Source organism: Vulpes vulpes, chromosome 14 (assembly GCF_048418805.1).
Source record: "Vulpes vulpes isolate BD-2025 chromosome 14, VulVul3, whole genome shotgun sequence".
Classification (NCBI taxonomy): domain Eukaryota; kingdom Metazoa; phylum Chordata; class Mammalia; order Carnivora; family Canidae; genus Vulpes; species Vulpes vulpes.
Window position 1 is genome coordinate 18,212,299 of NC_132793.1, and position 13,637 is coordinate 18,225,935.

General features: G+C 41.0%; 1 protein-coding gene across 13 annotated transcripts in view; it reads left to right on the plus strand.

The window, feature by feature from the left end:
* CHD6 (chromodomain helicase DNA binding protein 6) overlaps positions 1-13,637 on the plus strand; it is a 202,143-nt gene that overhangs the window by 129,494 nt on the left and 59,012 nt on the right. For 7 of the 13 annotated variants that reach the window (XM_072735842.1, XM_072735833.1, XM_072735836.1 and 4 more), the window contains one exon: positions 682-756. The exons of the other annotated variants lie outside the window; for them this stretch is intronic. In XM_072735842.1, coding sequence (XP_072591943.1) covers positions 682-756 — 75 coding nt within the window. The remainder of the gene's footprint in view (positions 1-681; positions 757-13,637) is intronic. 13 annotated transcript variants of the gene reach the window in all.

Consider the following 13,637-nt stretch of genomic DNA (forward strand, 5'->3'; position numbering starts at 1 on the left):
TTAGTTTTAACTAAAAAAATTAAACAATTGGTGGCTTTAAAAGATTATCATAAAGATTGGAGTTAATACAGTTTTAAAAAATAAGCATAAATAAACAGGAAAATGACAGAGCTAACAGTTCTTTGGGTCAGAGTCCTTCATCTGCCCTGTTTCAAAGTAAAAACAATGACATTCTGGCCACATTGGACAGTGTGTCAGACAGAAAAGATCTGACATGTCAAGAATCCCATTTCTAGATTTACATCCATTTTCACAAATGATAAACTTCACCCTAAGCATATATTGTATCATGGGATATTTGTTAATACTAGGATTGTGAGTATGCAGTGGGGAAGGTGGTAGTGGCTCAAAACCTTTTTCATGATACAGATGATTGATAAAAGAAGTTTAGAGGCTTCTGTGTCACAAAATTGAAGGATATCCTCTCAGAGGACACTGCAAGGGATACCAGAAAAGGAGCTCAGCTGGGGGGCGTTTGGGCTGCTGCCTGACCTACTGCTTCACACATTCTGCTTTGCCTTTTTCATTTAATGAGTTTCCAAATAAGATTTTGTTTGAAGAAAACAGTCTACTAGTTGGAAAAATGGCACTCTAAATTATTAAATTGGTGACAGTTGACTAAAGTTCAGGGGAAAAAATCATTTGTAAAACAAACTGTGTGGCACTGTGTTCAATGTACAGCTTCAGAGAAAACCAGTGGACACGACTAGTTCCCCATCAGGCCTTTCTACTGGTGAAGGGATATTTGGATCAAAGGTGAGTTGCTACATATAATGAATAACCACTTTTTTAAAGAATAATGTACTTGATACTGACATAAAAATAAGCAAAAACTAATATTTGATTAGGTAACTAGCGAGAACCTAATTAGGATAGTGATATAGATCAGGTGGTGGGAAGTTATTGCCTATTGGTTGTCTGGCTTGAAGTAGTTTTATTGGAATACAGTCATACCCATTGTATACACGTTACCTCTAGTGCTGCCATGTTACAGTGGCATAGTTGAGTATCACAACAGAGACCATATTTACTATTATAATAGAAGTTTGCTGACTCTGATACAGATGAATCCTTAAGTCCTTGCCACCTGTAAAGTTCTCTGCTCCTTTGCGGTGCTCACCTGACTGAGCCTTGGTACCTGGGAGAATGATGGTATGAGAAGCTGAAATTGGGTGGGTAATTTGAGGGCATGATAGCTAGGCATGCCTGGGGGAATTTCCAGGGTGAGGGGATTGGAAGCATGGGGTTGGCATTTGGAGGCAGGTCATGGTCAAGGCAAGGATTTGGGGATGCCATGCTTCATCTAGGTGAAATCCTGGACATTACCAATTACAAATAGGTGCCAATGCCAAGAGCTGGAACTAGCAAGAATGAGAGTGGTGGAGCCTGGTAGGGAAGATGAAGTCATCTGAGGTGATCGATTTGTATGCATAGCAGCCAGAGGGGGTGGGTGGGGCTGTCCAGAATTGGGGTCTCAGGAGAAGGGAGAGGCTTTGGAAAAGCTGTTTTTAATATCTACTGCTGGGGAGCTGGCAAGAGATGAATAAAAGGAATAGCAGCAAAGTCAAATGGAAATTGGATCACATGAGGCTTTTAGTCTGGTCAATTTCTGAACTTAATCTAATGCTCAGTCTCAGTGGAGAAACAGACCACCAGCACTCCGGGCCATCCAGGGTGGGACCTTGAACCAAGAATGTGGCAGAAGGTAAATGAGTGAGGGTGTCAGTGGTGGCAGCAGCCCCAGGTGCAAGTTAGAGTTAGAATTCCTCAACTCTTGGGCTCCCAGACTGGCCACCGAATCTTCCGGTCTGGTCCTACTGCTGTCTGCTCTGTTGTTGTCATTGTTGTTGTTGTTGTAAAAGTTTTGTACTTAGAGGGAACTGTCCTATATTTTTAAAATATTGGCCAGACTAGGTAGAAATTAAAGAATTGGGAAGAGTGATGTTAGGGCAAGGAAACCTGATCAGTGCAGTCTTTGTGGGGAGTGGGATCGGTTGTGAAGAAGACAGTGAAAGGGAAGTCTAGTTCTGAGTTGCCCACAGAAATGGAGCAAGGTTGTGTACTTAGTTGGTGTGGGGAGGAGCCCAGGGGCTGGAGGCTGCCTGCAGAATGGTACACACTCAATATACATGCTCTCTCTTCCACATGCCCTTGTACTGTGTGCCATAAATATGATGTAGGGGACAGAGTCAGGGTACTGGAACCTTGAGACCTTCATGTCGTTCCCAAGACTACTGCTAAGTTCCGCTGTGAACATCAGTGCAATGCATTCCTAAGCCTAACAGTAGGAAACAATGAGACTGTCTGTTCCCTGGTACTATCCTTGCTAGTTACATCATGTTGACCTACAGATAGTCATTCACACAAGGGTACATAATCTCATATTTTTTGTAAAATGAATGAAAGCTTTCAGTCATCTCTAGTTCTTTATGGTTATTGAAGAACCACAATTCCTGCTCTGATAGACGATTGTATTTCTTTTGGAAGATGGCCTTGGCACAGAACATTTATCTGTGTGTGGATTGAAATGTGTCCTGCCTGATACAAATGTCAGGGCCACAGAAAAGAGAATCTCATAAACAGGGCCTTATGCCTTACCCTACTGGGATTTCATCCTGGCCTCAGAGGTCTGAGTTCAGATGATAGAACATGTGAGTATTCACTCTGGTCTCATAAAGTGTGGAAAGATCTGGTGCAGTCCATGGTTATTCCCAGGCAAACTAGCATGGGAAAGCAGTGCCAATGCTGGGACACTGTTTCTTGACTGATCGAAGGAAGACCCTCTCAGAGCCTTGAAAGGGAAGCCAACCTGACTAGAAGAGGCCTGAGGCCCTGAGGCAGGTCTGTGGACAAACCAGCTTCTGCAGCTGGAGAACATAGCTCCTTTCTCTGAGAAGTCAGCTAAAAGTCAAGGAGCACTGTTACCTTTTCTGGTGCTTTTTCATTATTATTATTAAACACTCATTCATCTTTTTCTTCTGATCACATTGGTGGGGTTTTCTGTGCTTTGGGGGTAGAATTAGGCTTAGGAATTGCTAGAGATGTTTTTTTAAAATCTAGGTCTTCATGAAACAAATGACATCAAGTGTCATATGCTGTTTCCTCTGGTCTTACTAGAGCCTGAGGAGTTCAGTAAATTCTATCTTCCCACAGGCCTAGATCTTAACCAATTAAGGAATAGACACAGAAGTACTATGGCGGATCAAAAGGTGAGCTTTCAGGGTGCCTGGGTAGCTCAGTCAGTTAAACATCTAACTCTTGATTTCAGCTCAGGTCCTGATCTCAGTGTGGTAAGATTGAGCCCTGCATCAGGCTCTGTGCTCAGTACAGAGTCTGCTTGAGATTCTCTCTTTCTCTCATAATAAATAAAATCTGAGGGGGGAAAAGAAGATGAGCTTTAGTAAATTGTATAGGTGGATTAGATGATATAGCTTGATCTGTAGCCAGAATGAGGCTCCCTCAGACTCCTGTCCTTGCATAACCTCATCCCAAGGCTAACCTTCCCGCAGAGAACTGCTGGCAGGCATAGAGTTGAGGAGAGAAAAAAGCAGCGCTGAAGAATTGTACCTGTATCAGAGGTGAACCAACTCAAGGTCCCTTTAACAGGCAGATCTTCCCTAGAGGTATCAGGTGAATGCACATCCTCTCTCAAACCTTGAACATGTCTGTTTAGATTCAGTGCATATAAGGAAATCGAGAGTGTGAATTCCCATGTTCTCACCTTCACTCAGGAGGCACAGCCGGGATCCAGTCCTGGCACATCAGGGTTCCTGGAGCACTGAGGTGAAGAAACGGCAAAGGGTACTCAGGGTAGCCTGAGAATGAAAACCAGCAGTGAAAAGCGGGTTTCTTTCCTTCTGGTTTACAGGAAGTCAGCAATGCTGCTAGCTCTGAGGGCAGAGATGGGCCTGAGGAAGTAGCAGGGTACCACAGGTCTCACAGAGTCCACCAGCACCTGGCTTTCTCATTGCCCTGTGACACCTCAGATGCTCCTCTGGGAACTTTTTGCTCTTTCAGACCAGATTTCCTGAGGGTTGGATAGGCTTTGGGGTAACCGTGGTGGAGCTGCATGGTTCCTTGTCGCTGTTATTGATAAGGTCCCTAAAGGGAAGGTTCAGAAAGCATGAGAGCAGGGCTGCTGGCAGTGGGCATGGCCACAAGGGAATGCCACAACTGCCTGTCCACAGCATTTGGGAAGGGAGAGGGACTCCAGCCTGAGGAACAAGAGCCCCTTCCATGGTCTGTTCTAGGGGCCTGATGCACTATTCCAAAAGAGAGAGTTTCTGGTCCCCTCGGCCTCTTCCTCCACTGCCACACATTGCTGGCACCAACTCTGTTAGCAGTATGTAGGCCTGGAACTCAAAGGGCTAAATTCTACTGGCTTTACTTTTCTTTGCTGGAAGAAAGTTGAGAGTTTGTGAACGTTCTGTTACATGGTCCATTCTTTCAGTATTTGCTGAATACTGGGACGTGCCAGGCACTGTTCAAAGGGTTGGAGACACAGCAGTGAGCAAGACTAGTGGTTAGTGCTCTTCGTCAAAGTTTAATTTTAGTGGGGTGACAAGGGAAACTGAATGAGGTACAGATTGCATCCTTGTTACAGAGAAGTAAAACAGACTCAGAGGATGAAAATGGTGTCAGTTTGCCCTGTCCTAGAGAGTGATCTAGGAAGGCTTCTTAAGATGACATCTGGAGCAGAGACCTAAGTGAGGGGCAGGATCTCAAATCTGTGATCAGAAGGAAGAATGTTTCAGACCAAGGGAACAGAAGGTGGGAATGAGCACAGGTGGTGCTCCTGAGACAGGTGGAATAAGGCACTTACTGTACAGCAGCGGCCACAAAGTGAGCCAAGTTTTTGAGTATGCTCCTGTGTCTCCTTCCAGTTGCTGCTCCCTTTCACTCCCCACCTCTTTTTTGGCTCCCCCAAAGCACCCTTTCCCCATGCTGCCAACTTTTCTCTCCTTCCTATATTCAGCTGGCTCTTGACTGACTTACTGACACATTGATTGAGCCCCACACAGCAGGCCAGGCCCTGGGGAAACAACAGCGCTCAGGACTTTGGTTTGGGTGACTAACTGAGCTACACAGTAGAAATGGAATGGGCAGGTGTCTGCTATTTCCCAAAAATGTTTACATTTTAAGAGGTGATGATACCTTTTCCAAAGGAATAAATCTGGAGCCAGAAACTTCCTATTCCAAAGCAGGCCTGCAAAGGAAATAGTTAAGGGAGGGCAGTGTCCAGTACGCCCTGATTCCTCCTGCAGGAAGAGCCCGTAAGTCCTCTTTTGTGTGAGTAGTTGGCCTGTGAAAGCAGACTTTTTAGAGTGCCAGAAGAGATGTAAAATTGCTGTGCCTGAAATCAAATACTTGGGCAAAGAAATGGGCTAGGAAGCTATGCCAGTGCGTTAGGTGTGGTTGGTCTCAGCTGTGACTATAGGCATTTGTTTTCGCTTATCACTGAGGACCAAGTAGCATTGTAAAGTATTAAAGAAAATGTACTTTTTAAATACAGGTAATGGGGACACCTGGGTGCCTCAGTGGTTAAGCTTCTGCCTTCAGCTCAGGGTGTGATCCCGGAATTCCAGGATTGAGTCCCGTAATGGGCTCCCTATGAGGAGCCTGCTTCTCCCGCTGCCTAGGTCTCTGTGTCTCTCATGAATAAATAAATAAAATCTTTAAAAATAAATAAAATCTAGGTAATGATTCAAAAAAGTAGATATAGGTCAAGAGAGAAGTTAACATTATGCTTGGTTCTTTGTACCAACTATTTAATTTTTATGTAATTGTAAAGATGTGGTACAAGATTGTGCCAAATTCTAGATCTGAAACTGACATGAGGGCTGGTATCAATTGGAAATCTGTCACTGTTCAATTCACCTACTCCCCAGGACTTCTTCCCATTGTAGTCATTGGGATCTGCGCCTGGTTGTTTGTTTTTAATTTTCTGAACGTCACTACTTGTTTCTTGTAGGCCTATCTTTGTTCACCTCAAATGTATTAAAGTAAGCAACAAACTCTGAGCCTGCATATCATGCAGGAGAGCATGTGAGCTCTGGAATTTTCCCATGGTGCTCCCTGCCCCCTCTTCATGGCCTACTCTGGAGGTTCTGTATTTGTGCCTTTGCTGAGGATTTCATTTGGACATTTGGACTTCATCTCAGTCACTGCCCTAGTTCTGAGTGTTTCTCTGTTTACCACGTTGTTTTGTGTGAGTTCTCATTAGGGAAATAAGGACTGTCATTGAGATTTAACTGTAACAGGATGAGTATCTTACATGTGACAGGACTTCATCCTGTTGTCTTTCAGGTAAGCCATCTTGGGAGAGCATGTAGCTATCTTCTGGTGTCATTTAGCTGCTTGTGACCATGCCCCATGCCCTGCCGCCACCCCACCCCCACCACCCCCATCCTGAGACAGGTTGGTTTTTCTCCATTAACAAGAATCCTGGAGACAGGTAGTCCAAGGTCAGGTGGCTTTACAGTGTCATCTGAGTCCCAGATTCCTTCTCTCTTTCTGTTCCATCATCCTCAGGGAATATGATTTACGTCCTCTTTGTTCCAAGATGGATACTTCATACTTTAGGCAGGAAAGATAAGGAAGGAAGGTATGATGCATTTTTCAGGAGAGCAGAACTTTTCCAGATATCCCAATAGACTTCTGCATCTCCTCAATCAGGCTGTATTTCCTTGTCATCCCTGGGAGGCTAGAGGTGGTTGCAGGTGGACACATTGCTGCCCTCTACAAGTATCCGGGTTCTGGGATTGAGGAATAAGGGGAATATGGATACGAGGAAGGTAATTAGCGGTGTCTGCAGTTCTCCTGTATTGGACTTTTGCTCAATACATTTCTAAATTCCCTCCTCTTATAATTTACCTTCAACATCAGATGAGCCAGAGAAAGAAAATCAGTGTCAGTACTTGTGGCCACATATTATTCATGCTATGCAGGTTTCATAAACCATATTAGTTACCTTGATCACTTCCTTTGTTTGCTGATTATCAATCAAATCTTCTTCCTCAATAGATCTGCCACTAAAGATACCAAAAATGGATGTGGCAACTAACTGTAATAGCCAAAGGCCCAACAACTGAGTTGTCTAGCAATAGAAGATTGATTGACTAAGCCATGGTATTTTCAACTTGATAAAAGAATGAGGAATGTCTCTATATACTGCTATGGAATCATCTCTTGAGTATATTGTTGGGTGGGGGGAAAAAAGATAAGGTGGAAAAAGTATGCATAGTATGCTAGCATTCATCTAAAAAAGCTGTGTGGGTCTTGCTTCTTCCTGCCCTGCCCCCCAAATGAAAGATAAAACAAACCAAAAAAACACTTTATTTTTAAATTGTTACCTGTAGGGGGAGCGAGGGAACAGGATGGAAGTGACAGAGATAGAAGCTACTTTTTTCAAACATGCCTTTTTGTATATTTGACTTTGGAACCGCCCTAAGTATTTTATAACATTATAAAACAAAATTAATCTTTAAAAACTTTTTATTCTCCGAGGTGCCTGGGTGGCTTAGTCAGCTAAGCATTCTGACTCTTCACTTGATCTTAGCCAAAAGGCCAACAAGCAATAAGCATTCCGACTCTTGATCTCAGCTCAGGTCTTTGATCTCACAGTCGTGAGTTCAGACCCTGCATTGGGCTCCACACAGGCATGGACCCTACTAGAAAAGAAAAAGAAAAAGAAAAAGAAAAAGAAAAAGAAAAAGAAAGAAAAAGAAAAAGAAAAAGAAAAAGAAAAAGAAAAGAAGAAAGAAAAGAAAAGAAAAGAAAAGAAAAGAAAAGAAAAGAAAAGAAAGAAAAGAAAAGAAAAGAAAAGAAAAGAAAAGAAAAGAAAGAAAGAAAAGAAAAGGGTAGCCCGGGGTGTGATCCTGGAGATCCGGGTATGATCCTCGAGTCCCATGTCAGGTTCCCTGCGTGGAGCCTGCTTCTCCCTCTCTCTCTCTGTCATGAATAAATAAATAAAATCTTTTTAAAAAAATTTAAACTTTAAAAAAGTTGCAGAATAGTGCAGATTTCTAGGACTCTTCACCCAGTTTTCCTTAATGTTAACATTTCATATAACCGTAGTCTAATTGAAACCAAGACATTAACATTGACAATAATCTATAGACCATATTCATATTCCTCCAGTTTCCTGCAAATGTTCTCTTTCTGATCAGGAACATCCAATGCATGTTCTCAGATTTCTTTTACAAGTCCTGATTCCTTGCCTCCTTCGATTTGCAGCAGCACCTGTCTTTCCTTGACTTTCATGACCTTGACACTTTTGAAGGATACTGACCAGCTAATCTCTCAGTTTGTGTCTGCCTGAGGTTTTCTCATGATCAGATTTGAGGTTATGAATTTTTGGCAAGAATATCATAGAAGTGATGTTATGTCTTCCTCACTGCATCGTTTTGGGGGTACATGGTGTTAATACATCTTGTGATGTTAACCTTGATTACTTGGTCGAGGTGGTGTCTGCCAGGTTTCTTCACTGTAAAGGAACTATTTTTATCTTAAACTTAATCAGTATCTTGGGAGGAGATATCTTAGGACTCTATAAATACCCTGTTTCTCACCATACTTTCACCTGTTAATTTTAGTATCAATTAGTAGTTCTTGCCTTCAACAATTACTACCATGGGGTTTGGTTCCTCATAACTTTCTATTTCAGTCATTTCTTCCACACTTATTAATTGGAATTCTACTGTAAAGAACAGCTGTCCTTTATCCCCATTTGTTTTTTATGCCAGTATAAACTCGTTTTATTTTTGGGCTATAATCTCTTACTCTCATTATTTATTTTGTTGTTCATACTTGGTCATTAGGAGATCCCTCAGGTTGTCTCCTGTGTCCTTTTGACATGCTCCCATCAGGTTATTTATATGCTTATTTATATGTTCTTGGTTGAATAAATTTTTTAATTTAATTCAATTACTATATAATGTATTAGTTTTAGAGGTAGAAGTCAATGATTCATCAGTCTTATATGTTACCCAGTGCTCCTTACATCACATGCCCTCCTTAATGTCCATCACTTCCTTACTTTCTGGTACCACAAGATGTTCAGGTTCATGTTGCATTTTTCCTGCCACAGCCATAGAACTGACAGTTCCTCCAAGGATCCCTGGTTCCTTTTATTTTTAAAAAATTTTTTAAAAATTTTTAAAGATTTTATGTATTTCAGAGAGAGAGTATGAGCCAGGTGGGGGGAGCAGGACAGAGGGAGAGGGAGAAGCAAACTCCCCAAAGAGCAGGGAGCCCAAAGTGGGGCCAACCCCAGGACTCTAGGATCATGACTTAAACTGACTGAGCCACCCATGTGCCCTGCTGGTTCCTTTTATTCAAGAATGCCATTTAGTTAAGTGTCCAACCCGGGCCGTGATCTCAGGGTCCTGGGATCAAGCCCTTGACTCAGGGCATGGGTGATTCCCTCTCAGTGGAGTCTGCTTGTCTCCCTTTTCCTTTATCCCTCCCCCTGCTCACTCTCTCTGTCTCTCTATCTCTCTCAAATAAATAAATCTTTTTTTTAAAAAAAAGAATGGCACTTAGTCACCAAGATCTGGCTGCTAGGAGTACCCAATGCTTCTAGAGTATTATTGCTTCTAGACTCTCTAAGCAGACAACTAGGAAACCTGTGTATGCATGTGTATTGACACAAGCGCTCAGACCACACATCTGTACTTTCCCATACTGTCCACCCACAGTGAGTTTCTGATTCCAATCCAACAACATAGGATTCACTCCGGCCTTCCCCTCTTCCTTCTTTTTAACTCCTTTCTCTGGCTGTGAGAAGTTTTATGATAACACAGTATATTTACTCATATGTTCAATCCTAGTATGTACATAAAGTAGTTGCAGAATTCCTGACCCATATTCTGTGAAACAAATTTACCAGCATATAATATTGAACTGTAGTAGTGGGTTGGTTTTTTGTTTGTCATTAGTCTTTCGGTATATAATCAAAATACCATTTTCCAAAGTTACTTGGTTTGGTTTTCTTCTTTCTTAACTCCCTTCATTGTGATTAAGTTAATGTGGGGCCAGGGGTCATTGGTAGTCAATCCCTAAAATGCAGAAGCAAAATAAAATCATTAAATATAGCCATATATCAAGTGGATAGTGTAACCCCAAGAGATAAATTATTTCAAATGTATTTAATATTTTTGACATTTTCATTTTGATATAATTTTAGTTTGCAATTTCAGTATAGCCTTTATCCAGATTCACCAACTTTTATTTTATTTTATTTTTTTTTATTTTATTTGACACACAGAACACAAGCCGGGGGAACGGCAGAGGAAGAGGGAGGCTCCCCATTGAGCAGGGAGCCTGATTTGGGGCTCAATCCCAAGACCCAATGATCATGATGATCATGATGATCAGGACCTGAGCCAAAGGCAGACGCTTAACCAACTGTCACCCAGGCTCCCCAAGATTCACCAACTCTTTACATTTTGCCCCATTTACTTTATCATTTTACCTTCTAGCTCCCCTACCTCTCTGAGTATATACATAGACTTAAACACATGTGTGCACACCCCATTTTTTGTCTGAACCATTCAGAATAAGTTGCCCCCAGTACTTCAGTGTGTAGTTCCTCAGTGCAAGGACATTCTCTTCTATAACCACAGTTTAGTTCTCAGAATCAGGAAATAAGAAAACGGCCTTCAATCCACAGTCTGTATTCAGATTTATCTTTTATTTCAGTGTCCTTTTATGGCCACTCTACCCCTAGTCTGAGATCCATCCAGTTCAGGAGCACCCATCACCTTACTGACCATATCTCTTTAGTCTCTTAGAGTTGGAAGAGTTCCTCTTTCTTTTTCTTTTATAACCTTATGTTTTTAAGGACTGCGGGCCAGTTCTTATACAGATTATCCCTCAATTTGTGTTTGTATTTCCTCAGGATTGGATTCAGGCTTAGTAATACCACTGAAGTGATATGTCCTTCTCAGCATATCACATCAGAAGGAACGTAATATCTGTGTGATAATATGTGCTTGGATATCTTCGTTAAGGCGTATCTGCCAGATGTCTTCACTATAAACCTGCTGCTTTCCCTTTAAAATTAATAAGCAGTTTTGGAGAGATACTTTGAGACCGTGTAAATTAATATACTATTCCTCATCAAAATTTCACCCACTGGTTTTAGTTTCCATTGATTAATTTACCTGAATCAGTCAGCACTGTGATGGTTGGCAAGGGGTGATTTTCTAAGCTTTGTTACTCAAACTCTGTTAGTCACACTCTACTATAAGAAAGAGTGTTCCTTTTTCTCCCATTTATTTATGTCATTATGTACTCATGAGTTCTTTTTTTCATTCAGTGGGTTATATTCTACTACTGTATTTATTTTGATATTTGTAGCATCCTGGACATAGCCAGTGGTAAACCTCTGCAAGTCGGAAGTGTTATTTGGGTATGTCTCCATATTTCTTTGTGCTCTTCCTTACATTCTGACACAATGTTTGGTGCTCATCCTGTACTTTTTCTGCCTTCAGGCCTGGGATTAACTATTTCTCTACTATGTCTTGGTTTTATCTTAGTGGAAAATATATTTAGAAACTAAGATCTGAGAGTGAGCTACAGCCTTTGCTACTGCGATGCCATTGCTTCTATATGCCTGTTCAGTGGACATACCTAGAATACATACATGCAGAGAATATAGATGCACATAGATGCATAATATGCATTCATATGTGTATATGGACACGTGTAGTAAACAAAAATACACATATATCTGTATCTATTTCTATTCCTGTATATATGTGTATGTTTACATACACATAAGCACATAACCTAACCATGAGTTCATACTGGAACCTGCAAACCCATTCTAATACCATACAGTTATTCTAGTTTTTTTCTTTATATATTTGTAACTTACTTCTTCAACAGTGAAATCCCTAACTCCTGTTTTCCTCAGTATATTTACCCATTTCTTCAATTCTATATTACATAGAAAGTAATTTCAGAATTCCTAAGCTTACCACTGGGAAAGAAAAAGAAACCTACCTGCTGCTGTGTATTTAAAACAGTATGATTTGAGTGTACATACTTAGTGGAATATAACCCTGAGAGGAGGAAAACAAAAATCTTGCAATGTTTTTAGTAATTATGTTTTGGAGAGATTATAATGATACAGTTTTTCTCAGGCTATTACATAAATTGGGGGATAAATCAAATGAATAATGATATTGGTGTGGTTGAGAATTCAGCTTTTCGACATGCTTAGAAAGAGATACAGATGTGTGGTTGGTAAAGTTAAAATGCTGTACTTTTAAGTTTGAATTACAAATAATAGTATGATCTCATGATGTATTTTGTCCGGTATATGCTTTGTCCTTTATATGTACGTGGTTGAATATAACGTACACACACACACACACACTTCTAAGTAGGCCTAGAAACAATGACCTACCTAATAGCAACGAGCACCCCTAAAGCATCCATACTCCTACTGAAAGAAACAGGACTCCCAGGGGAAAAAATGACTGCATCCAGGTCTGGGCAGGAAATAGACAGTAGGAACGTGGAACATATCATACCAGGATGCAAACATAAAGACCGACATATCTGTATCTCTTTTCTTTCTGTGTATGTATATGTGTACTCAGACCCCCCTGAAACCATGAGTTCATACAGATATTTCCAAATCCATTTGAACACCAGAGTTTATTCTCATCTTGTTCCTTTCTGAATTTGACTGGATCATGTCAAAAGAATTCAGGAGCCAACGTGAAATTTCCCAAAGGAAAAAGAACAACAGCAGTGGGATAAAACATAGCACATACATTTAAATGCATAACCTCATTGTGTTCTTTAAAAAGTAAAAAGAAAACTCTTCATTGGTCACTTGGAGGATGTTATTTTGGAAACTGGTTAAATAAAGAGAAAGAAAGGGCCCCTGGGTGGCTTAGTCAGTTATGCATCCTGCTCATGATTTCAGCTTAGGTCTTGATCTCATGCCTGATAGGATTGAGCCCCATGCTGGGCTCTGCACTCAGTAGGAGTCTGGTTAGATATTCTCTCCCTCTGCCCCTTTCCCTGCTTGTGTACTCTCTCACTCTGTCTCTAAAATAAATAAATAAACATTTAATTTTTTTAAAAGATTTTATTTATTTAAAAAAATATTTTATTTATTTATTCATGAGAGACACACAGAGAGAGAAGCAGAGACATAAGCAGAGGCCGAGGGAGAGAAGCAGGCTCCATGCTAGAAGCCCAATGTGGGACTCGATCCTGGGTCTCCAGGATCATGCCCTGAGCTAAAGGCAGATGCGTAACCACTGAGCCACCCAGGCATCCCATAAATAAACATTTTAAAGATTAAAAAAAAAGAAAGAATCAAGCATTTAGCTTGTGTTTTCTACAGGAATTGAGCATCAGAGTAACCAAAAAATTGGTGAGGAATTGTAACCTCTAATGAAATAGTGGATCTAGCAAATGATTATCACTCTAAAGAAAGATAACCAGACATCATGTGCCTCCTGATGGAAATTCAAAAACCACCAAGAAACACACTTGCCAAAAATCAAATCTTAACCTGATCAAGTCTCAAGATACAGCTCCCAGTTTAGAGGAAATACAGGGAACAGAGGAACTTGTTCAGTGACATAGCCAGAATGCTGATGGCAGTGTGG